Below are 25,840 nucleotides of genomic sequence, written 5' to 3'. Positions count from 1 at the left end.
CCCAACCCGGGTGACCTTTCACACCTAAAAACTTAACCCAAGTGCCTAGAGCCCTAAGACCAGGGACCCTAAGACCCCGAACCCTACCCAAACACTGAATTAGCGCTACACACATACCTAAAACTTGGTGGGTAATTTTTTCACAGCAACTTAGTTGTGTTGCGGGCTGACGCTGGCCTTTCTCGATGTCGTTCGGATCCGTTCGGCCGACTCGGACGCCGCGGGCGTGGCGGGCAGTTGATGTCGATGGACCGTGCATAACCGGGGATGGACTCAGTCCAACCTCTGGATTTTTCTTCACCCTAACCCAGCCAGTGCCTCCAGCTCTGCACCTCGCCTGCTGCGGACGGGAACGCCGGCGGATCCATCGATGTCGGGGAAATGAGTCTCCAACTCGGAGCATTTAACAAATTGATGTCAAAAAGTACACAACAAGACAATAGAAAATGTAACGCTAAGTTTATGACGCACCACAAAGTGCCGATATTCAGTTTTGGGAAACATCGAGAAAAACCGAAACATCGAGAAAGTGTGAAAACAGAGAGAGAGAGTGTTAGGAAGCCACGCCCACTGAGAAGTCTATATAAATGAGCTGATGTGAAGTATTCCAGCCATTCAGTTGCTCAAACTAGCCTGAGGAAGGAAAAGAAACTCCGAAACGTCGCGATAAGGTTTGAGCAGTACATTTAGGGCCTCCATTTCAAAACGCAAATGGGAGAGAGCCACATTATTTAATCTCAGGGGAAAATAAAATAAATGTATTAAGTCCACAAAGACAAAACTTTATTATTTACAGAAAATGACCGCACTCTTCAACACACCTCTAAACCCAACCCGGGTGACCTTTCACACCTAAAAACTTAACCCAAGTGCCTAGAGCCCTAAGACCAGGGACCCTAAGACCCCGAACCCTACCCAAACACTGAATTAGCGCTACACACATACCTAAAACTTGGTGGGTAATTTTTTCACAGCAACTTAGTTGTGTTGCGGGCTGACGCTGGCCTTTCTCGATGTCGTTCGGATCCGTTCGGCCGACTCGGACGCCGCGGGCGTGGCGGGCAGTTGATGTCGATGGACCGTGCATAACCGGGGATGGACTCAGTCCAACCTCTGGATTTTTCTTCACCTACCCCAAATGCTGAATTAGCGCTATACACATACCTAAAACTGGGTGGGTAATTTTTTCACAGCAATTTGGTTGTGTTGCGGGCTGACGCTGGCCTTTCTCGATGTCGTTCGGATCCGTTCGGCCGACCCGGACGCCGCGGGCGTGGCGGGCAGTTGATGTCGATGGACCGTGCATAACCGGGGATGGACTCAGTCCAACCTCTGGATTTTTCTTCACCCTAACCCAGCCAGTGCCTCCAGCTCTGCACCTCGCCTGCTGCGGACGGGAACGCCGGCGGATCCATCGATGTCGGGGAAATGAGTCTCCAGCTTGGAACATTTAATAAATTGGTGTCAAGAAGTACACAACAGGACAGCAGAAAGTGTAACGCTAAGTTTATGACGCACCACAAAGTGCCGATATTCAGTTTTGGGAAACATCGAGAAAAATCGAAACATCGAGAAAGTGTGAAAACAGAGAGAGAGAGTGTTAGGAAGCCACGCCCACTGAGAAGTCTATATAAATGAGCTGATGTGAAGTATTCCAGCCATTCAGTTGCTCAAACTAGCCTGAGGAAGGAAAAGAAACTCCGAAACGTCGCGATCAGGTTTGAGTAGTATATTTAGTGCCTCCATTTCAAAACGCAAATGGGAGAGAGCCGCATTATTTAATCTCATGGGAAAGTAAAATAAATGTATTAAGTCCACAAAAACAAAACTTTATTATTTACAAACATCGACTGCACTCTTCAACACACCTCTAAACCCAACCCGGGTGACCTTTCACACCTAAAACTTAACCCAAGTGCCTAGAGCCCTAAGATCAGGGACCCTAAGACCCCGAACCCTACCCCAAATGCTGAATTAGCGCTATACACATACCTAAAACTGGGTGGGTAATTTTTTCACAGCAATTTGGTTGTGTTGCGGGCTGACGCTGGCCTTTCTCGATGTCGTTCGGATCCGTTCGGCCGACCCGGACGCCGCGGGCGTGGCGGGCAGTTGATGTCGATGGACCGTGCATAACCGGGGATGGACTCAGTCCAACCTCTGGATTTTTCTTCACCCTAACCCAGCCAGTGCCTCCAGCTCTGCACCTCGCCTGCTGCGGACGGGAACGCCGGCGGATCCATCGATGTCGGGGAAATGAGTCTCCAGCTTGGAACATTTAATAAATTGGTGTCAAGAAGTACACAACAGGACAGCAGAAAGTGTAACGCTAAGTTTATGACGCACCACAAAGTGCCGATATTCAGTTTTGGGAAACATCGAGAAAAATCGAAACATCGAGAAAGTGTGAAAACAGAGAGAGAGAGTGTTAGGAAGCCACGCCCACTGAGAAGTCTATATAAATGAGCTGATGTGAAGTATTCCAGCCATTCAGTTGCTCAAACTAGCCTGAGGAAGGAAAAGAAACTCCGAAACGTCGCGATCAGGTTTGAGTAGTATATTTAGTGCCTCCATTTCAAAACGCAAATGGGAGAGAGCCGCATTATTTAATCTCATGGGAAAGTAAAATAAATGTATTAAGTCCACAAAAACAAAACTTTATTATTTACAAACATCGACTGCACTCTTCAACACACCTCTAAACCCAACCCGGGTGACCTTTCACACCTAAAACTTAACCCAAGTGCCTAGAGCCCTAAGATCAGGGACCCTAAGACCCCGAACCCTACCCCAAATGCTGAATTAGCGCTATACACATACCTAAAACTGGGTGGGTAATTTTTTCACAGCAATTTGGTTGTGTTGCGGGCTGACGCTGGCCTTTCTCGATGTCGTTCGGATCCGTTCGGCCGACCCGGACGCCGCGGGCGTGGCGGGCAGTTGATGTCGATGGACCGTGCATAACCGGGGATGGACTCAGTCCAACCTCTGGATTTTTCTTCACCCTAACCCAGCCAGTGCCTCCAGCTCTGCACCTCGCCTGCTGCGGACGGGAACGCCGGCGGATCCATCGATGTCGGGGAAATGAGTCTCCAGCTTGGAACATTTAATAAATTGGTGTCAAGAAGTACACAACAGGACAGCAGAAAGTGTAACGCTAAGTTTATGACGCACCACAAAGTGCCGATATTCAGTTTTGGGAAACATCGAGAAAAATCGAAACATCGAGAAAGTGTGAAAACAGAGAGAGAGAGTGTTAGGAAGCCACGCCCACTGAGAAGTCTATATAAATGAGCTGATGTGAAGTATTCCAGCCATTCAGTTGCTCAAACTAGCCTGAGGAAGGAAAAGAAACTCCGAAACGTCGCGATCAGGTTTGAGTAGTATATTTAGTGCCTCCATTTCAAAACGCAAATGGGAGAGAGCCGCATTATTTAATCTCATGGGAAAGTAAAATAAATGTATTAAGTCCACAAAAACAAAACTTTATTATTTACAAACATCGACTGCACTCTTCAACACACCTCTAAACCCAACCCGGGTGACCTTTCACACCTAAAACTTAACCCAAGTGCCTAGAGCCCTAAGATCAGGGACCCTAAGACCCCGAACCCTACCCCAAATGCTGAATTAGCGCTATACACATACCTAAAACTGGGTGGGTAATTTTTTCACAGCAATTTGGTTGTGTTGCGGGCTGACGCTGGCCTTTCTCGATGTCGTTCGGATCCGTTCGGCCGACCCGGACGCCGCGGGCGTGGCGGGCAGTTGATGTCGATGGACCGTGCATAACCGGGGATGGACTCAGTCCAACCTCTGGATTTTTCTTCACCCTAACCCAGCCAGTGCCTCCAGCTCTGCACCTCGCCTGCTGCGGACGGGAACGCCGGCGGATCCATCGATGTCGGGGAAATGAGTCTCCAGCTTGGAACATTTAATAAATTGGTGTCAAGAAGTACACAACAGGACAGCAGAAAGTGTAACGCTAAGTTTATGACGCACCACAAAGTGCCGATATTCAGTTTTGGGAAACATCGAGAAAAATCGAAACATCGAGAAAGTGTGAAAACAGAGAGAGAGAGTGTTAGGAAGCCACGCCCACTGAGAAGTCTATATAAATGAGCTGATGTGAAGTATTCCAGCCATTCAGTTGCTCAAACTAGCCTGAGGAAGGAAAAGAAACTCCGAAACGTCGCGATCAGGTTTGAGTAGTATATTTAGTGCCTCCATTTCAAAACGCAAATGGGAGAGAGCCGCATTATTTAATCTCATGGGAAAGTAAAATAAATGTATTAAGTCCACAAAAACAAAACTTTATTATTTACAAACATCGACTGCACTCTTCAACACACCTCTAAACCCAACCCGGGTGACCTTTCACACCTAAAACTTAACCCAAGTGCCTAGAGCCCTAAGATCAGGGACCCTAAGACCCCGAACCCTACCCCAAATGCTGAATTAGCGCTATACACATACCTAAAACTGGGTGGGTAATTTTTTCACAGCAATTTGGTTGTGTTGCGGGCTGACGCTGGCCTTTCTCGATGTCGTTCGGATCCGTTCGGCCGACCCGGACGCCGCGGGCGTGGCGGGCAGTTGATGTCGATGGACCGTGCATAACCGGGGATGGACTCAGTCCAACCTCTGGATTTTTCTTCACCCTAACCCAGCCAGTGCCTCCAGCTCTGCACCTCGCCTGCTGCGGACGGGAACGCCGGCGGATCCATCGATGTCGGGGAAATGAGTCTCCAGCTTGGAACATTTAATAAATTGGTGTCAAGAAGTACACAACAGGACAGCAGAAAGTGTAACGCTAAGTTTATGACGCACCACAAAGTGCCGATATTCAGTTTTGGGAAACATCGAGAAAAATCGAAACATCGAGAAAGTGTGAAAACAGAGAGAGAGAGTGTTAGGAAGCCACGCCCACTGAGAAGTCTATATAAATGAGCTGATGTGAAGTATTCCAGCCATTCAGTTGCTCAAACTAGCCTGAGGAAGGAAAAGAAACTCCGAAACGTCGCGATCAGGTTTGAGTAGTATATTTAGTGCCTCCATTTCAAAACGCAAATGGGAGAGAGCCGCATTATTTAATCTCATGGGAAAGTAAAATAAATGTATTAAGTCCACAAAAACAAAACTTTATTATTTACAAACATCGACTGCACTCTTCAACACACCTCTAAACCCAACCCGGGTGACCTTTCACACCTAAAACTTAACCCAAGTGCCTAGAGCCCTAAGATCAGGGACCCTAAGACCCCGAACCCTACCCCAAATGCTGAATTAGCGCTATACACATACCTAAAACTGGGTGGGTAATTTTTTCACAGCAATTTGGTTGTGTTGCGGGCTGACGCTGGCCTTTCTCGATGTCGTTCGGATCCGTTCGGCCGACCCGGACGCCGCGGGCGTGGCGGGCAGTTGATGTCGATGGACCGTGCATAACCGGGGATGGACTCAGTCCAACCTCTGGATTTTTCTTCACCCTAACCCAGCCAGTGCCTCCAGCTCTGCACCTCGCCTGCTGCGGACGGGAACGCCGGCGGATCCATCGATGTCGGGGAAATGAGTCTCCAGCTTGGAACATTTAATAAATTGGTGTCAAGAAGTACACAACAGGACAGCAGAAAGTGTAACGCTAAGTTTATGACGCACCACAAAGTGCCGATATTCAGTTTTGGGAAACATCGAGAAAAATCGAAACATCGAGAAAGTGTGAAAACAGAGAGAGAGAGTGTTAGGAAGCCACGCCCACTGAGAAGTCTATATAAATGAGCTGATGTGAAGTATTCCAGCCATTCAGTTGCTCAAACTAGCCTGAGGAAGGAAAAGAAACTCCGAAACGTCGCGATCAGGTTTGAGTAGTATATTTAGTGCCTCCATTTCAAAACGCAAATGGGAGAGAGCCGCATTATTTAATCTCATGGGAAAGTAAAATAAATGTATTAAGTCCACAAAAACAAAACTTTATTATTTACAAACATCGACTGCACTCTTCAACACACCTCTAAACCCAACCCGGGTGACCTTTCACACCTAAAACTTAACCCAAGTGCCTAGAGCCCTAAGATCAGGGACCCTAAGACCCCGAACCCTACCCCAAATGCTGAATTAGCGCTATACACATACCTAAAACTGGGTGGGTAATTTTTTCACAGCAATTTGGTTGTGTTGCGGGCTGACGCTGGCCTTTCTCGATGTCGTTCGGATCCGTTCGGCCGACCCGGACGCCGCGGGCGTGGCGGGCAGTTGATGTCGATGGACCGTGCATAACCGGGGATGGACTCAGTCCAACCTCTGGATTTTTCTTCACCCTAACCCAGCCAGTGCCTCCAGCTCTGCACCTCGCCTGCTGCGGACGGGAACGCCGGCGGATCCATCGATGTCGGGGAAATGAGTCTCCAGCTTGGAACATTTAATAAATTGGTGTCAAGAAGTACACAACAGGACAGCAGAAAGTGTAACGCTAAGTTTATGACGCACCACAAAGTGCCGATATTCAGTTTTGGGAAACATCGAGAAAAATCGAAACATCGAGAAAGTGTGAAAACAGAGAGAGAGAGTGTTAGGAAGCCACGCCCACTGAGAAGTCTATATAAATGAGCTGATGTGAAGTATTCCAGCCATTCAGTTGCTCAAACTAGCCTGAGGAAGGAAAAGAAACTCCGAAACGTCGCGATCAGGTTTGAGTAGTATATTTAGTGCCTCCATTTCAAAACGCAAATGGGAGAGAGCCGCATTATTTAATCTCATGGGAAAGTAAAATAAATGTATTAAGTCCACAAAAACAAAACTTTATTATTTACAAACATCGACTGCACTCTTCAACACACCTCTAAACCCAACCCGGGTGACCTTTCACACCTAAAACTTAACCCAAGTGCCTAGAGCCCTAAGATCAGGGACCCTAAGACCCCGAACCCTACCCCAAATGCTGAATTAGCGCTATACACATACCTAAAACTGGGTGGGTAATTTTTTCACAGCAATTTGGTTGTGTTGCGGGCTGACGCTGGCCTTTCTCGATGTCGTTCGGATCCGTTCGGCCGACCCGGACGCCGCGGGCGTGGCGGGCAGTTGATGTCGATGGACCGTGCATAACCGGGGATGGACTCAGTCCAACCTCTGGATTTTTCTTCACCCTAACCCAGCCAGTGCCTCCAGCTCTGCACCTCGCCTGCTGCGGACGGGAACGCCGGCGGATCCATCGATGTCGGGGAAATGAGTCTCCAGCTTGGAACATTTAATAAATTGGTGTCAAGAAGTACACAACAGGACAGCAGAAAGTGTAACGCTAAGTTTATGACGCACCACAAAGTGCCGATATTCAGTTTTGGGAAACATCGAGAAAAATCGAAACATCGAGAAAGTGTGAAAACAGAGAGAGAGAGTGTTAGGAAGCCACGCCCACTGAGAAGTCTATATAAATGAGCTGATGTGAAGTATTCCAGCCATTCAGTTGCTCAAACTAGCCTGAGGAAGGAAAAGAAACTCCGAAACGTCGCGATCAGGTTTGAGTAGTATATTTAGTGCCTCCATTTCAAAACGCAAATGGGAGAGAGCCGCATTATTTAATCTCATGGGAAAGTAAAATAAATGTATTAAGTCCACAAAAACAAAACTTTATTATTTACAAACATCGACTGCACTCTTCAACACACCTCTAAACCCAACCCGGGTGACCTTTCACACCTAAAACTTAACCCAAGTGCCTAGAGCCCTAAGATCAGGGACCCTAAGACCCCGAACCCTACCCCAAATGCTGAATTAGCGCTATACACATACCTAAAACTGGGTGGGTAATTTTTTCACAGCAATTTGGTTGTGTTGCGGGCTGACGCTGGCCTTTCTCGATGTCGTTCGGATCCGTTCGGCCGACCCGGACGCCGCGGGCGTGGCGGGCAGTTGATGTCGATGGACCGTGCATAACCGGGGATGGACTCAGTCCAACCTCTGGATTTTTCTTCACCCTAACCCAGCCAGTGCCTCCAGCTCTGCACCTCGCCTGCTGCGGACGGGAACGCCGGCGGATCCATCGATGTCGGGGAAATGAGTCTCCAGCTTGGAACATTTAATAAATTGGTGTCAAGAAGTACACAACAGGACAGCAGAAAGTGTAACGCTAAGTTTATGACGCACCACAAAGTGCCGATATTCAGTTTTGGGAAACATCGAGAAAAATCGAAACATCGAGAAAGTGTGAAAACAGAGAGAGAGAGTGTTAGGAAGCCACGCCCACTGAGAAGTCTATATAAATGAGCTGATGTGAAGTATTCCAGCCATTCAGTTGCTCAAACTAGCCTGAGGAAGGAAAAGAAACTCCGAAACGTCGCGATCAGGTTTGAGTAGTATATTTAGTGCCTCCATTTCAAAACGCAAATGGGAGAGAGCCGCATTATTTAATCTCATGGGAAAGTAAAATAAATGTATTAAGTCCACAAAAACAAAACTTTATTATTTACAAACATCGACTGCACTCTTCAACACACCTCTAAACCCAACCCGGGTGACCTTTCACACCTAAAACTTAACCCAAGTGCCTAGAGCCCTAAGATCAGGGACCCTAAGACCCCGAACCCTACCCCAAATGCTGAATTAGCGCTATACACATACCTAAAACTGGGTGGGTAATTTTTTCACAGCAATTTGGTTGTGTTGCGGGCTGACGCTGGCCTTTCTCGATGTCGTTCGGATCCGTTCGGCCGACCCGGACGCCGCGGGCGTGGCGGGCAGTTGATGTCGATGGACCGTGCATAACCGGGGATGGACTCAGTCCAACCTCTGGATTTTTCTTCACCCTAACCCAGCCAGTGCCTCCAGCTCTGCACCTCGCCTGCTGCGGACGGGAACGCCGGCGGATCCATCGATGTCGGGGAAATGAGTCTCCAGCTTGGAACATTTAATAAATTGGTGTCAAGAAGTACACAACAGGACAGCAGAAAGTGTAACGCTAAGTTTATGACGCACCACAAAGTGCCGATATTCAGTTTTGGGAAACATCGAGAAAAATCGAAACATCGAGAAAGTGTGAAAACAGAGAGAGAGAGTGTTAGGAAGCCACGCCCACTGAGAAGTCTATATAAATGAGCTGATGTGAAGTATTCCAGCCATTCAGTTGCTCAAACTAGCCTGAGGAAGGAAAAGAAACTCCGAAACGTCGCGATCAGGTTTGAGTAGTATATTTAGTGCCTCCATTTCAAAACGCAAATGGGAGAGAGCCGCATTATTTAATCTCATGGGAAAGTAAAATAAATGTATTAAGTCCACAAAAACAAAACTTTATTATTTACAAACATCGACTGCACTCTTCAACACACCTCTAAACCCAACCCGGGTGACCTTTCACACCTAAAACTTAACCCAAGTGCCTAGAGCCCTAAGATCAGGGACCCTAAGACCCCGAACCCTACCCCAAATGCTGAATTAGCGCTATACACATACCTAAAACTGGGTGGGTAATTTTTTCACAGCAATTTGGTTGTGTTGCGGGCTGACGCTGGCCTTTCTCGATGTCGTTCGGATCCGTTCGGCCGACCCGGACGCCGCGGGCGTGGCGGGCAGTTGATGTCGATGGACCGTGCATAACCGGGGATGGACTCAGTCCAACCTCTGGATTTTTCTTCACCCTAACCCAGCCAGTGCCTCCAGCTCTGCACCTCGCCTGCTGCGGACGGGAACGCCGGCGGATCCATCGATGTCGGGGAAATGAGTCTCCAGCTTGGAACATTTAATAAATTGGTGTCAAGAAGTACACAACAGGACAGCAGAAAGTGTAACGCTAAGTTTATGACGCACCACAAAGTGCCGATATTCAGTTTTGGGAAACATCGAGAAAAATCGAAACATCGAGAAAGTGTGAAAACAGAGAGAGAGAGTGTTAGGAAGCCACGCCCACTGAGAAGTCTATATAAATGAGCTGATGTGAAGTATTCCAGCCATTCAGTTGCTCAAACTAGCCTGAGGAAGGAAAAGAAATTCCGAAACGTCGCGATCAGGTTTGAGTAGTATATTTAGTGCCTCCATTTCAAAACGCAAATGGGAGAGAGCCGCATTATTTAATCTCATGGGAAAGTAAAATAAATGTATTAAGTCCACAAAAACAAAACTTTATTATTTACAAACATCGACTGCACTCTTCAACACACCTCTAAACCCAACCCGGGTGACCTTTCACACCTAAAACTTAACCCAAGTGCCTAGAGCCCTAAGATCAGGGACCCTAAGACCCCGAACCCTACCCCAAATGCTGAATTAGCGCTATACACATACCTAAAACTGGGTGGGTAATTTTTTCACAGCAATTTGGTTGTGTTGCGGGCTGACGCTGGCCTTTCTCGATGTCGTTCGGATCCGTTCGGCCGACCCGGACGCCGCGGGCGTGGCGGGCAGTTGATGTCGATGGACCGTGCATAACCGGGGATGGACTCAGTCCAACCTCTGGATTTTTCTTCACCCTAACCCAGCCAGTGCCTCCAGCTCTGCACCTCGCCTGCTGCGGACGGGAACGCCGGCGGATCCATCGATGTCGGGGAAATGAGTCTCCAGCTTGGAACATTTAATAAATTGGTGTCAAGAAGTACACAACAGGACAGCAGAAAGTGTAACGCTAAGTTTATGACGCACCACAAAGTGCCGATATTCAGTTTTGGGAAACATCGAGAAAAATCGAAACATCGAGAAAGTGTGAAAACAGAGAGAGAGAGTGTTAGGAAGCCACGCCCACTGAGAAGTCTATATAAATGAGCTGATGTGAAGTATTCCAGCCATTCAGTTGCTCAAACTAGCCTGAGGAAGGAAAAGAAACTCCGAAACGTCGCGATCAGGTTTGAGTAGTATATTTAGTGCCTCCATTTCAAAACGCAAATGGGAGAGAGCCGCATTATTTAATCTCATGGGAAAGTAAAATAAATGTATTAAGTCCACAAAAACAAAACTTTATTATTTACAAACATCGACTGCACTCTTCAACACACCTCTAAACCCAACCCGGGTGACCTTTCACACCTAAAACTTAACCCAAGTGCCTAGAGCCCTAAGATCAGGGACCCTAAGACCCCGAACCCTACCCCAAATGCTGAATTAGCGCTATACACATACCTAAAACTGGGTGGGTAATTTTTTCACAGCAATTTGGTTGTGTTGCGGGCTGACGCTGGCCTTTCTCGATGTCGTTCGGATCCGTTCGGCCGACCCGGACGCCGCGGGCGTGGCGGGCAGTTGATGTCGATGGACCGTGCATAACCGGGGATGGACTCAGTCCAACCTCTGGATTTTTCTTCACCCTAACCCAGCCAGTGCCTCCAGCTCTGCACCTCGCCTGCTGCGGACGGGAACGCCGGCGGATCCATCGATGTCGGGGAAATGAGTCTCCAGCTTGGAACATTTAATAAATTGGTGTCAAGAAGTACACAACAGGACAGCAGAAAGTGTAACGCTAAGTTTATGACGCACCACAAAGTGCCGATATTCAGTTTTGGGAAACATCGAGAAAAATCGAAACATCGAGAAAGTGTGAAAACAGAGAGAGAGAGTGTTAGGAAGCCACGCCCACTGAGAAGTCTATATAAATGAGCTGATGTGAAGTATTCCAGCCATTCAGTTGCTCAAACTAGCCTGAGGAAGGAAAAGAAACTCCGAAACGTCGCGATCAGGTTTGAGTAGTATATTTAGTGCCTCCATTTCAAAACGCAAATGGGAGAGAGCCGCATTATTTAATCTCATGGGAAAGTAAAATAAATGTATTAAGTCCACAAAAACAAAACTTTATTATTTACAAACATCGACTGCACTCTTCAACACACCTCTAAACCCAACCCGGGTGACCTTTCACACCTAAAACTTAACCCAAGTGCCTAGAGCCCTAAGATCAGGGACCCTAAGACCCCGAACCCTACCCCAAATGCTGAATTAGCGCTATACACATACCTAAAACTGGGTGGGTAATTTTTTCACAGCAATTTGGTTGTGTTGCGGGCTGACGCTGGCCTTTCTCGATGTCGTTCGGATCCGTTCGGCCGACCCGGACGCCGCGGGCGTGGCGGGCAGTTGATGTCGATGGACCGTGCATAACCGGGGATGGACTCAGTCCAACCTCTGGATTTTTCTTCACCCTAACCCAGCCAGTGCCTCCAGCTCTGCACCTCGCCTGCTGCGGACGGGAACGCCGGCGGATCCATCGATGTCGGGGAAATGAGTCTCCAGCTTGGAACATTTAATAAATTGGTGTCAAGAAGTACACAACAGGACAGCAGAAAGTGTAACGCTAAGTTTATGACGCACCACAAAGTGCCGATATTCAGTTTTGGGAAACATCGAGAAAAATCGAAACATCGAGAAAGTGTGAAAACAGAGAGAGAGAGTGTTAGGAAGCCACGCCCACTGAGAAGTCTATATAAATGAGCTGATGTGAAGTATTCCAGCCATTCAGTTGCTCAAACTAGCCTGAGGAAGGAAAAGAAACTCCGAAACGTCGCGATCAGGTTTGAGTAGTATATTTAGTGCCTCCATTTCAAAACGCAAATGGGAGAGAGCCGCATTATTTAATCTCATGGGAAAGTAAAATAAATGTATTAAGTCCACAAAAACAAAACTTTATTATTTACAAACATCGACTGCACTCTTCAACACACCTCTAAACCCAACCCGGGTGACCTTTCACACCTAAAACTTAACCCAAGTGCCTAGAGCCCTAAGATCAGGGACCCTAAGACCCCGAACCCTACCCCAAATGCTGAATTAGCGCTATACACATACCTAAAACTGGGTGGGTAATTTTTTCACAGCAATTTGGTTGTGTTGCGGGCTGACGCTGGCCTTTCTCGATGTCGTTCGGATCCGTTCGGCCGACCCGGACGCCGCGGGCGTGGCGGGCAGTTGATGTCGATGGACCGTGCATAACCGGGGATGGACTCAGTCCAACCTCTGGATTTTTCTTCACCCTAACCCAGCCAGTGCCTCCAGCTCTGCACCTCGCCTGCTGCGGACGGGAACGCCGGCGGATCCATCGATGTCGGGGAAATGAGTCTCCAGCTTGGAACATTTAATAAATTGGTGTCAAGAAGTACACAACAGGACAGCAGAAAGTGTAACGCTAAGTTTATGACGCACCACAAAGTGCCGATATTCAGTTTTGGGAAACATCGAGAAAAATCGAAACATCGAGAAAGTGTGAAAACAGAGAGAGAGAGTGTTAGGAAGCCACGCCCACTGAGAAGTCTATATAAATGAGCTGATGTGAAGTATTCCAGCCATTCAGTTGCTCAAACTAGCCTGAGGAAGGAAAAGAAACTCCGAAACGTCGCGATCAGGTTTGAGTAGTATATTTAGTGCCTCCATTTCAAAACGCAAATGGGAGAGAGCCGCATTATTTAATCTCATGGGAAAGTAAAATAAATGTATTAAGTCCACAAAAACAAAACTTTATTATTTACAAACATCGACTGCACTCTTCAACACACCTCTAAACCCAACCCGGGTGACCTTTCACACCTAAAACTTAACCCAAGTGCCTAGAGCCCTAAGATCAGGGACCCTAAGACCCCGAACCCTACCCCAAATGCTGAATTAGCGCTATACACATACCTAAAACTGGGTGGGTAATTTTTTCACAGCAATTTGGTTGTGTTGCGGGCTGACGCTGGCCTTTCTCGATGTCGTTCGGATCCGTTCGGCCGACCCGGACGCCGCGGGCGTGGCGGGCAGTTGATGTCGATGGACCGTGCATAACCGGGGATGGACTCAGTCCAACCTCTGGATTTTTCTTCACCCTAACCCAGCCAGTGCCTCCAGCTCTGCACCTCGCCTGCTGCGGACGGGAACGCCGGCGGATCCATCGATGTCGGGGAAATGAGTCTCCAGCTTGGAACATTTAATAAATTGGTGTCAAGAAGTACACAACAGGACAGCAGAAAGTGTAACGCTAAGTTTATGACGCACCACAAAGTGCCGATATTCAGTTTTGGGAAACATCGAGAAAAATCGAAACATCGAGAAAGTGTGAAAACAGAGAGAGAGAGTGTTAGGAAGCCACGCCCACTGAGAAGTCTATATAAATGAGCTGATGTGAAGTATTCCAGCCATTCAGTTGCTCAAACTAGCCTGAGGAAGGAAAAGAAACTCCGAAACGTCGCGATCAGGTTTGAGTAGTATATTTAGTGCCTCCATTTCAAAACGCAAATGGGAGAGAGCCGCATTATTTAATCTCATGGGAAAGTAAAATAAATGTATTAAGTCCACAAAAACAAAACTTTATTATTTACAAACATCGACTGCACTCTTCAACACACCTCTAAACCCAACCCGGGTGACCTTTCACACCTAAAACTTAACCCAAGTGCCTAGAGCCCTAAGATCAGGGACCCTAAGACCCCGAACCCTACCCCAAATGCTGAATTAGCGCTATACACATACCTAAAACTGGGTGGGTAATTTTTTCACAGCAATTTGGTTGTGTTGCGGGCTGACGCTGGCCTTTCTCGATGTCGTTCGGATCCGTTCGGCCGACCCGGACGCCGCGGGCGTGGCGGGCAGTTGATGTCGATGGACCGTGCATAACCGGGGATGGACTCAGTCCAACCTCTGGATTTTTCTTCACCCTAACCCAGCCAGTGCCTCCAGCTCTGCACCTCGCCTGCTGCGGACGGGAACGCCGGCGGATCCATCGATGTCGGGGAAATGAGTCTCCAGCTTGGAACATTTAATAAATTGGTGTCAAGAAGTACACAACAGGACAGCAGAAAGTGTAACGCTAAGTTTATGACGCACCACAAAGTGCCGATATTCAGTTTTGGGAAACATCGAGAAAAATCGAAACATCGAGAAAGTGTGAAAACAGAGAGAGAGAGTGTTAGGAAGCCACGCCCACTGAGAAGTCTATATAAATGAGCTGATGTGAAGTATTCCAGCCATTCAGTTGCTCAAACTAGCCTGAGGAAGGAAAAGAAACTCCGAAACGTCGCGATCAGGTTTGAGTAGTATATTTAGTGCCTCCATTTCAAAACGCAAATGGGAGAGAGCCGCATTATTTAATCTCATGGGAAAGTAAAATAAATGTATTAAGTCCACAAAAACAAAACTTTATTATTTACAAACATCGACTGCACTCTTCAACACACCTCTAAACCCAACCCGGGTGACCTTTCACACCTAAAACTTAACCCAAGTGCCTAGAGCCCTAAGATCAGGGACCCTAAGACCCCGAACCCTACCCCAAATGCTGAATTAGCGCTATACACATACCTAAAACTGGGTGGGTAATTTTTTCACAGCAATTTGGTTGTGTTGCGGGCTGACGCTGGCCTTTCTCGATGTCGTTCGGATCCGTTCGGCCGACCCGGACGCCGCGGGCGTGGCGGGCAGTTGATGTCGATGGACCGTGCATAACCGGGGATGGACTCAGTCCAACCTCTGGATTTTTCTTCACCCTAACCCAGCCAGTGCCTCCAGCTCTGCACCTCGCCTGCTGCGGACGGGAACGCCGGCGGATCCATCGATGTCGGGGAAATGAGTCTCCAGCTTGGAACATTTAATAAATTGGTGTCAAGAAGTACACAACAGGACAGCAGAAAGTGTAACGCTAAGTTTATGACGCACCACAAAGTGCCGATATTCAGTTTTGGGAAACATCGAGAAAAATCGAAACATCGAGAAAGTGTGAAAACAGAGAGAGAGAGTGTTAGGAAGCCACGCCCACTGAGAAGTCTATATAAATGAGCTGATGTGAAGTATTCCAGCCATTCAGTTGCTCAAACTAGCCTGAGGAAGGAAAAGAAACTCCGAAACGTCGCGATCAGGTTTGAGTAGTATATTTAGTGCCTCCATTTCAAAACGCAAATGGGAGAGAGCCGCATTATTTAATCTCATGGGAAAGTAAAATAAATGTATTAAGTCCACAAAAACAAAACTTTATTATTTACAAACATCGACTGCACTCTTCAACACACCTCTAAACCCAACCCGGGTGACCTTTCACACCTAAAACTTAACCCAAGTGCCTAGAGCCCTAAGATCAGGGACCCTAAGACCCCGAACCCTACCCCAAATGCTGAATTAGCGCTATACACATACCTAAAACTGGGTGGGTAATTTTTTCACAGCAATTTGGTTGTGTTGCGGGCTGACGCTGGCCTTTCTCGATGTCGTTCGGATCCGTTCGGCCGACCCGGACGCCGCGGGCGTGGCGGGCAGTTGATGTCGATGGACCGTGCATAACCGGGGATGGACTCAGTCCAACCTCTGGATTTTTCTTCACCCTAACCCAGCCAGTGCCTCCAGCTCTGCACCTCGCCTGCTGCGGACGGGAACGCCGGCGGATCCATCGATGTCGGGGAAATGAGTCTCCAGCTTGGAACATTTAATAAATTGGTGTCAAGAAGTACACAACAGGACAGCAGAAAGTGTAACGCTAAGTTTATGACGCACCACAAAGTGCCGATATTCAGTTTTGGGAAACATCGAGAAAAATCGAAACATCGAGAAAGTGTGAAAACAGAGAGAGAGAGTGTTAGGAAGCCACGCCCACTGAGAAGTCTATATAAATGAGCTGATGTGAAGTATTCCAGCCATTCAGTTGCTCAAACTAGCCTGAGGAAGGAAAAGAAACTCCGAAACGTCGCGATCAGGTTTGAGTAGTATATTTAGTGCCTCCATTTCAAAACGCAAATGGGAGAGAGCCGCATTATTTAATCTCATGGGAAAGTAAAATAAATGTATTAAGTCCACAAAAACAAAACTTTATTATTTACAAACATCGACTGCACTCTTCAACACACCTCTAAACCCAACCCGGGTGACCTTTCACACCTAAAACTTAACCCAAGTGCCTAGAGCCCTAAGATCAGGGACCCTAAGACCCCGAACCCTACCCCAAATGCTGAATTAGCGCTATACACATACCTAAAACTGGGTGGGTAATTTTTTCACAGCAATTTGGTTGTGTTGCGGGCTGACGCTGGCCTTTCTCGATGTCGTTCGGATCCGTTCGGCCGACCCGGACGCCGCGGGCGTGGCGGGCAGTTGATGTCGATGGACCGTGCATAACCGGGGATGGACTCAGTCCAACCTCTGGATTTTTCTTCACCCTAACCCAGCCAGTGCCTCCAGCTCTGCACCTCGCCTGCTGCGGACGGGAACGCCGGCGGATCCATCGATGTCGGGGAAATGAGTCTCCAGCTTGGAACATTTAATAAATTGGTGTCAAGAAGTACACAACAGGACAGCAGAAAGTGTAACGCTAAGTTTATGACGCACCACAAAGTGCCGATATTCAGTTTTGGGAAACATCGAGAAAAATCGAAACATCGAGAAAGTGTGAAAACAGAGAGAGAGAGTGTTAGGAAGCCACGCCCACTGAGAAGTCTATATAAATGAGCTGATGTGAAGTATTCCAGCCATTCAGTTGCTCAAACTAGCCTGAGGAAGGAAAAGAAACTCCGAAACGTCGCGATCAGGTTTGAGTAGTATATTTAGTGCCTCCATTTCAAAACGCAAATGGGAGAGAGCCGCATTATTTAATCTCATGGGAAAGTAAAATAAATGTATTAAGTCCACAAAAACAAAACTTTATTATTTACAAACATCGACTGCACTCTTCAACACACCTCTAAACCCAACCCGGGTGACCTTTCACACCTAAAACTTAACCCAAGTGCCTAGAGCCCTAAGATCAGGGACCCTAAGACCCCGAACCCTACCCCAAATGCTGAATTAGCGCTATACACATACCTAAAACTGGGTGGGTAATTTTTTCACAGCAATTTGGTTGTGTTGCGGGCTGACGCTGGCCTTTCTCGATGTCGTTCGGATCCGTTCGGCCGACCCGGACGCCGCGGGCGTGGCGGGCAGTTGATGTCGATGGACCGTGCATAACCGGGGATGGACTCAGTCCAACCTCTGGATTTTTCTTCACCCTAACCCAGCCAGTGCCTCCAGCTCTGCACCTCGCCTGCTGCGGACGGGAACGCCGGCGGATCCATCGATGTCGGGGAAATGAGTCTCCAGCTTGGAACATTTAATAAATTGGTGTCAAGAAGTACACAACAGGACAGCAGAAAGTGTAACGCTAAGTTTATGACGCACCACAAAGTGCCGATATTCAGTTTTGGGAAACATCGAGAAAAATCGAAACATCGAGAAAGTGTGAAAACAGAGAGAGAGAGTGTTAGGAAGCCACGCCCACTGAGAAGTCTATATAAATGAGCTGATGTGAAGTATTCCAGCCATTCAGTTGCTCAAACTAGCCTGAGGAAGGAAAAGAAACTCCGAAACGTCGCGATCAGGTTTGAGTAGTATATTTAGTGCCTCCATTTCAAAACGCAAATGGGAGAGAGCCGCATTATTTAATCTCATGGGAAAGTAAAATAAATGTATTAAGTCCACAAAAACAAAACTTTATTATTTACAAACATCGACTGCACTCTTCAACACACCTCTAAACCCAACCCGGGTGACCTTTCACACCTAAAACTTAACCCAAGTGCCTAGAGCCCTAAGATCAGGGACCCTAAGACCCCGAACCCTACCCCAAATGCTGAATTAGCGCTATACACATACCTAAAACTGGGTGGGTAATTTTTTCACAGCAATTTGGTTGTGTTGCGGGCTGACGCTGGCCTTTCTCGATGTCGTTCGGATCCGTTCGGCCGACCCGGACGCCGCGGGCGTGGCGGGCAGTTGATGTCGATGGACCGTGCATAACCGGGGATGGACTCAGTCCAACCTCTGGATTTTTCTTCACCCTAACCCAGCCAGTGCCTCCAGCTCTGCACCTCGCCTGCTGCGGACGGGAACGCCGGCGGATCCATCGATGTCGGGGAAATGAGTCTCCAGCTTGGAACATTTAATAAATTGGTGTCAAGAAGTACACAACAGGACAGCAGAAAGTGTAACGCTAAGTTTATGACGCACCACAAAGTGCCGATATTCAGTTTTGGGAAACATCGAGAAAAATCGAAACATCGAGAAAGTGTGAAAACAGAGAGAGAGAGTGTTAGGAAGCCACGCCCACTGAGAAGTCTATATAAATGAGCTGATGTGAAGTATTCCAGCCATTCAGTTGCTCAAACTAGCCTGAGGAAGGAAAAGAAACTCCGAAACGTCGCGATCAGGTTTGAGTAGTATATTTAGTGCCTCCATTTCAAAACGCAAATGGGAGAGAGCCGCATTATTTAATCTCATGGGAAAGTAAAATAAATGTATTAAGTCCACAAAAACAAAACTTTATTATTTACAAACATCGACTGCACTCTTCAACACACCTCTAAACCCAACCCGGGTGACCTTTCACACCTAAAACTTAACCCAAGTGCCTAGAGCCCTAAGATCAGGGACCCTAAGACCCCGAACCCTACCCCAAATGCTGAATTAGCGCTATACACATACCTAAAACTGGGTGGGTAATTTTTTCACAGCAATTTGGTTGTGTTGCGGGCTGACGCTGGCCTTTCTCGATGTCGTTCGGATCCGTTCGGCCGACCCGGACGCCGCGGGCGTGGCGGGCAGTTGATGTCGATGGACCGTGCATAACCGGGGATGGACTCAGTCCAACCTCTGGATTTTTCTTCACCCTAACCCAGCCAGTGCCTCCAGCTCTGCACCTCGCCTGCTGCGGACGGGAACGCCGGCGGATCCATCGATGTCGGGGAAATGAGTCTCCAGCTTGGAACATTTAATAAATTGGTGTCAAGAAGTACACAACAGGACAGCAGAAAGTGTAACGCTAAGTTTATGACGCACCACAAAGTGCCGATATTCAGTTTTGGGAAACATCGAGAAAAATCGAAACATCGAGAAAGTGTGAAAACAGAGAGAGAGAGTGTTAGGAAGCCACGCCCACTGAGAAGTCTATATAAATGAGCTGATGTGAAGTATTCCAGCCATTCAGTTGCTCAAACTAGCCTGAGGAAGGAAAAGAAACTCCGAAACGTCGCGATCAGGTTTGAGTAGTATATTTAGTGCCTCCATTTCAAAACGCAAATGGGAGAGAGCCGCATTATTTAATCTCATGGGAAAGTAAAATAAATGTATTAAGTCCACAAAAACAAAACTTTATTATTTACAAACATCGACTGCACTCTTCAACACACCTCTAAACCCAACCCGGGTGACCTTTCACACCTAAAACTTAACCCAAGTGCCTAGAGCCCTAAGATCAGGGACCCTAAGACCCCGAACCCTACCCCAAATGCTGAATTAGCGCTATACACATACCTAAAACTGGGTGGGTAATTTTTTCACAGCAATTTGGTTGTGTTGCGGGCTGACGCTGGCCTTTCTCGATGTCGTTCGGATCCGTTCGGCCGACCCGGACGCCGCGGGCGTGGCGGGCAGTTGATGTCGATGGACCGTGCATAACCGGGGATGGACTCAGTCCAACCTCTGGATTTTTCTTCACCCTAACCCAGCCAGTGCCTCCAGCTCTGCACCTCGCCTGCTGCGGACGGGAACGCCGGCGGATCCATCGATGTCGGGGAAATGAGTCTCCAGCTTGGAACATTTAATAAATTGGTGTCAAGAAGTACACAACAGGACAGCAGAAAGTGTAACGCTAAGTTTATGACGCACCACAAAGTGCCGATATTCAGTTTTGGGAAACATCGAGAAAAATCGAAACATCGAGAAAGTGTGAAAACAGAGAGAGAGAGTGTTAGGAAGCCACGCCCACTGAGAAGTCTATATAAATGAGCTGATGTGAAGTATTCCAGCCATTCAGTTGCTCAAACTAGCCTGAGGAAGGAAAAGAAACTCCGAAACGTCGCGATCAGGTTTGAGTAGTATATTTAGTGCCTCCATTTCAAAACGCAAATGGGAGAGAGCCGCATTATTTAATCTCATGGGAAAGTAAAATAAATGTATTAAGTCCACAAAAACAAAACTTTATTATTTACAAACATCGACTGCACTCTTCAACACACCTCTAAACCCAACCCGGGTGACCTTTCACACCTAAAACTTAACCCAAGTGCCTAGAGCCCTAAGATCAGGGACCCTAAGACCCCGAACCCTACCCCAAATGCTGAATTAGCGCTATACACATACCTAAAACTGGGTGGGTAATTTTTTCACAGCAATTTGGTTGTGTTGCGGGCTGACGCTGGCCTTTCTCGATGTCGTTCGGATCCGTTCGGCCGACCCGGACGCCGCGGGCGTGGCGGGCAGTTGATGTCGATGGACCGTGCATAACCGGGGATGGACTCAGTCCAACCTCTGGATTTTTCTTCACCCTAACCCAGCCAGTGCCTCCAGCTCTGCACCTCGCCTGCTGCGGACGGGAACGCCGGCGGATCCATCGATGTCGGGGAAATGAGTCTCCAGCTTGGAACATTTAATAAATTGGTGTCAAGAAGTACACAACAGGACAGCAGAAAGTGTAACGCTAAGTTTATGACGCACCACAAAGTGCCGATATTCAGTTTTGGGAAACATCGAGAAAAATCGAAACATCGAGAAAGTGTGAAAACAGAGAGAGAGAGTGTTAGGAAGCCACGCCCACTGAGAAGTCTATATAAATGAGCTGATGTGAAGTATTCCAGCCATTCAGTTGCTCAAACTAGCCTGAGGAAGGAAAAGAAACTCCGAAACGTCGCGATCAGGTTTGAGTAGTATATTTAGTGCCTCCATTTCAAAACGCAAATGGGAGAGAGCCGCATTATTTAATCTCATGGGAAAGTAAAATAAATGTATTAAGTCCACAAAAACAAAACTTTATTATTTACAAACATCGACTGCACTCTTCAACACACCTCTAAACCCAACCCGGGTGACCTTTCACACCTAAAACTTAACCCAAGTGCCTAGAGCCCTAAGATCAGGGACCCTAAGACCCCGAACCCTACCCCAAATGCTGAATTAGCGCTATACACATACCTAAAACTGGGTGGGTAATTTTTTCACAGCAATTTGGTTGTGTTGCGGGCTGACGCTGGCCTTTCTCGATGTCGTTCGGATCCGTTCGGCCGACCCGGACGCCGCGGGCGTGGCGGGCAGTTGATGTCGATGGACCGTGCATAACCGGGGATGGACTCAGTCCAACCTCTGGATTTTTCTTCACCCTAACCCAGCCAGTGCCTCCAGCTCTGCACCTCGCCTGCTGCGGACGGGAACGCCGGCGGATCCATCGATGTCGGGGAAATGAGTCTCCAGCTTGGAACATTTAATAAATTGGTGTCAAGAAGTACACAACAGGACAGCAGAAAGTGTAACGCTAAGTTTATGACGCACCACAAAGTGCCGATATTCAGTTTTGGGAAACATCGAGAAAAATCGAAACATCGAGAAAGTGTGAAAACAGAGAGAGAGAGTGTTAGGAAGCCACGCCCACTGAGAAGTCTATATAAATGAGCTGATGTGAAGTATTCCAGCCATTCAGTTGCTCAAACTAGCCTGAGGAAGGAAAAGAAACTCCGAAACGTCGCGATCAGGTTTGAGTAGTATATTTAGTGCCTCCATTTCAAAACGCAAATGGGAGAGAGCCGCATTATTTAATCTCATGGGAAAGTAAAATAAATGTATTAAGTCCACAAAAACAAAACTTTATTATTTACAAACATCGACTGCACTCTTCAACACACCTCTAAACCCAACCCGGGTGACCTTTCACACCTAAAACTTAACCCAAGTGCCTAGAGCCCTAAGATCAGGGACCCTAAGACCCCGAACCCTACCCCAAATGCTGAATTAGCGCTATACACATACCTAAAACTGGGTGGGTAATTTTTTCACAGCAATTTGGTTGTGTTGCGGGCTGACGCTGGCCTTTCTCGATGTCGTTCGGATCCGTTCGGCCGACCCGGACGCCGCGGGCGTGGCGGGCAGTTGATGTCGATGGACCGTGCATAACCGGGGATGGACTCAGTCCAACCTCTGGATTTTTCTTCACCCTAACCCAGCCAGTGCCTCCAGCTCTGCACCTCGCCTGCTGCGGACGGGAACGCCGGCGGATCCATCGATGTCGGGGAAATGAGTCTCCAGCTTGGAACATTTAATAAATTGGTGTCAAGAAGTACACAACAGGACAGCAGAAAGTGTAACGCTAAGTTTATGACGCACCACAAAGTGCCGATATTCAGTTTTGGGAAACATCGAGAAAAATCGAAACATCGAGAAAGTGTGAAAACAGAGAGAGAGAGTGTTAGGAAGCCACGCCCACTGAGAAGTCTATATAAATGAGCTGATGTGAAGTATTCCAGCCATTCAGTTGCTCAAACTAGCCTGAGGAAGGAAAAGAAACTCCGAAACGTCGCGATCAGGTTTGAGTAGTATATTTAGTGCCTCCATTTCAAAACGCAAATGGGAGAGAGCCGCATTATTTAATCTCATGGGAAAGTAAAATAAATGTATTAAGTCCACAAAAACAAAACTTTATTATTTACAAACATCGACTGCACTCTTCAACACACCTCTAAACCCAACCCGGGTGACCTTTCACACCTAAAACTTAACCCAAGTGCCTAGAGCCCTAAGATCAGGGACCCTAAGACCCCGAACCCTACCCCAAATGCTGAATTAGCGCTATACACATACCTAAAACTGGGTGGGTAATTTTTTCACAGCAATTTGGTTGTGTTGCGGGCTGACGCTGGCCTTTCTCGATGTCGTTCGGATCCGTTCGGCCGACCCGGACGCCGCGGGCGTGGCGGGCAGTTGATGTCGATGGACCGTGCATAACCGGGGATGGACTCAGTCCAACCTCTGGATTTTTCTTCACCCTAACCCAGCCAGTGCCTCCAGCTCTGCACCTCGCCTGCTGCGGACGGGAACGCCGGCGGATCCATCGATGTCGGGGAAATGAGTCTCCAGCTTGGAACATTTAATAAATTGGTGTCAAGAAGTACACAACAGGACAGCAGAAAGTGTAACGCTAAGTTTATGACGCACCACAAAGTGCCGATATTCAGTTTTGGGAAACATCGAGAAAAATCGAAACATCGAGAAAGTGTGAAAACAGAGAGAGAGAGTGTTAGGAAGCCACGCCCACTGAGAAGTCTATATAAATGAGCTGATGTGAAGTATTCCAGCCATTCAGTTGCTCAAACTAGCCTGAGGAAGGAAAAGAAACTCCGAAACGTCGCGATCAGGTTTGAGTAGTATATTTAGTGCCTCCATTTCAAAACGCAAATGGGAGAGAGCCGCATTATTTAATCTCATGGGAAAGTAAAATAAATGTATTAAGTCCACAAAAACAAAACTTTATTATTTACAAACATCGACTGCACTCTTCAACACACCTCTAAACCCAACCCGGGTGACCTTTCACACCTAAAACTTAACCCAAGTGCCTAGAGCCCTAAGATCAGGGACCCTAAGACCCCGAACCCTACCCCAAATGCTGAATTAGCGCTATACACATACCTAAAACTGGGTGGGTAATTTTTTCACAGCAATTTGGTTGTGTTGCGGGCTGACGCTGGCCTTTCTCGATGTCGTTCGGATCCGTTCGGCCGACCCGGACGCCGCGGGCGTGGCGGGCAGTTGATGTCGATGGACCGTGCATAACCGGGGATGGACTCAGTCCAACCTCTGGATTTTTCTTCACCCTAACCCTAACCCTAACCCTAACCCTAACCCTAACCCTAACCCTAACCCTAACCCTAACCCTAACCCTAACCCTAACCCTAACCCTAACCCAACAACAACAACAAACACACGCAACAAAATAATCCCCCTCGTCACATTTTACTCACAACAGAGTAAACAACTTAATAGAGCAACAAAAGAAAACTTCAACAAATTCATCGAACCCACACGTTTTATACAGAAACACAGACCAATCGCGGCCTTTAAGAGAAACAAAAACTTACTAGACACACTGGTCAGTAGCAAAACCAGCCAACAACAAAAACCGACAAGAGCGGAAGCGCACAAACACTACACGGTGAGACGGTGGGTCCAGAACAAAACAAACAAAAACATTTACGAAACACAACGCAACACATCGGCGGGGGTATGCAACTGCATCTACTTAATTTATTGTACGAAATGCCACAAACAATACGTTGGACAAACTAAGAATCAACTCTCATTACGAACATATCAACACACATACAACATACGTAACAAAATCGAAAAACGCAAATTATTAGTTAAGCATTTTGTAATGCATGGACTCTCAGCCCTCAGGGTTACCGCCTTACAGTCAAGCCCCTTTTGGTCATTACGGGAGAGGTTAAGGTTTGAAAGAATATGGATCAAGCGATTGGACACGGTGTATCCAAGGGGCCTAAATGAAAACTAAAAACAAACAGCAAAACCTAAAACACGGAGAGCTCCGGGATGAACCCTAATTTCCGATTACGACAACCCAACACCAACACTCACCCCAACCCCATAGACGGTAACCCTGACGCAACCACTAACCCTATTCCCATAAACCAAAACGCAACCCCAACACTCACCCCAACCCTACGGCCAGGAACCCTACGGTCAGTAACCCTACGGTCAGTAACCCTAACATTAAAATTAAAATTCATTTTTATGCAGCTCTGAACATTAAAATTATAATTCATTTTTAAGCAGCCCTGAACTACGTGAATCATACCTAAAAACACAGCGACTCAGGGGACTACGCGACTAACCCTAAGTTTCAAAAATTAAAATGCAACCCCAACCCCTACACTCACCCTAACCCTAAAGTCAGTAACCCTGACACTAAAACCCCTCTTAATACGACCTGAAATCACAGGAACCATACCCCAAACACGGGGGACGGCGCGACAAACCCTAACTCGAATCTTAACACAAAAGTAAATATACGAAGGGACACAAAAAAGCACACACACGCACACATAAAACAATAAAAACACAAATAAAAAACACACACCTAATTTTAAACAAATAAACAAAT

At 47.3% G+C, this 25,840-nt stretch overlaps 1 protein-coding gene across 1 annotated transcript; it reads right to left on the bottom strand.

The window, feature by feature from the left end:
* Positions 1 to 1,598: 1,598 nt before the first annotated feature.
* LOC147846616 (uncharacterized) lies at positions 1,599 to 24,598 on the bottom strand. Its single transcript, XM_087240210.2, has 28 exons — positions 24,349 to 24,598; positions 23,521 to 23,796; positions 22,693 to 22,968; positions 21,865 to 22,140; positions 21,037 to 21,312; positions 20,209 to 20,484; positions 19,381 to 19,656; positions 18,553 to 18,828; positions 17,725 to 18,000; positions 16,897 to 17,172; positions 16,069 to 16,344; positions 15,241 to 15,516; positions 14,413 to 14,688; positions 13,585 to 13,860; positions 12,757 to 13,032; positions 11,929 to 12,204; positions 11,101 to 11,376; positions 10,273 to 10,548; positions 9,445 to 9,720; positions 8,617 to 8,892; positions 7,789 to 8,064; positions 6,961 to 7,236; positions 6,133 to 6,408; positions 5,305 to 5,580; positions 4,477 to 4,752; positions 3,649 to 3,924; positions 2,821 to 3,096; positions 1,599 to 2,268 (listed from the first exon to the last, which is right to left on the bottom strand). The coding sequence occupies exons 1-28, from the start codon at positions 24,488 to 24,490 to the stop codon at positions 1,958 to 1,960; spliced, it is 7,629 nt and encodes a 2,542-aa protein (XP_087096336.1). The 5' UTR covers positions 24,491 to 24,598; the 3' UTR covers positions 1,599 to 1,957.
* Positions 24,599 to 25,840: the final 1,242 nt, after the last annotated feature.

This window comes from Danio rerio, chromosome 2 (assembly GCF_052040795.2).
Source record: "Danio rerio strain M-AB ecotype USA chromosome 2, GRCz13ab, whole genome shotgun sequence".
Lineage (NCBI taxonomy): Eukaryota > Metazoa > Chordata > Actinopteri > Cypriniformes > Danionidae > Danio > Danio rerio.
The sequence above is the reverse complement of the archived record's forward strand: the minus strand, read 5'-3'. Positions and strand labels throughout refer to the sequence as shown.

Bases quoted from the DNA above. Each gene is read 5' to 3' on its own strand.
- LOC147846616 (XM_087240210.2), bottom strand. From the start codon at position 24,490: ATGCACGGTCCATCGACATCAACTGCCCGCCACGCCCGCGGCGTCCGG. The intron at 21,313-21,864 runs GTATGTGTATAG...AAATGTTCCAAG, and splicing joins AATTACCCACCCAGTTTTAG to CTGGAGACTCATTTCCCCGA. The intron at 13,861-14,412 runs GTATGTGTATAG...AAATGTTCCAAG, and splicing joins AATTACCCACCCAGTTTTAG to CTGGAGACTCATTTCCCCGA.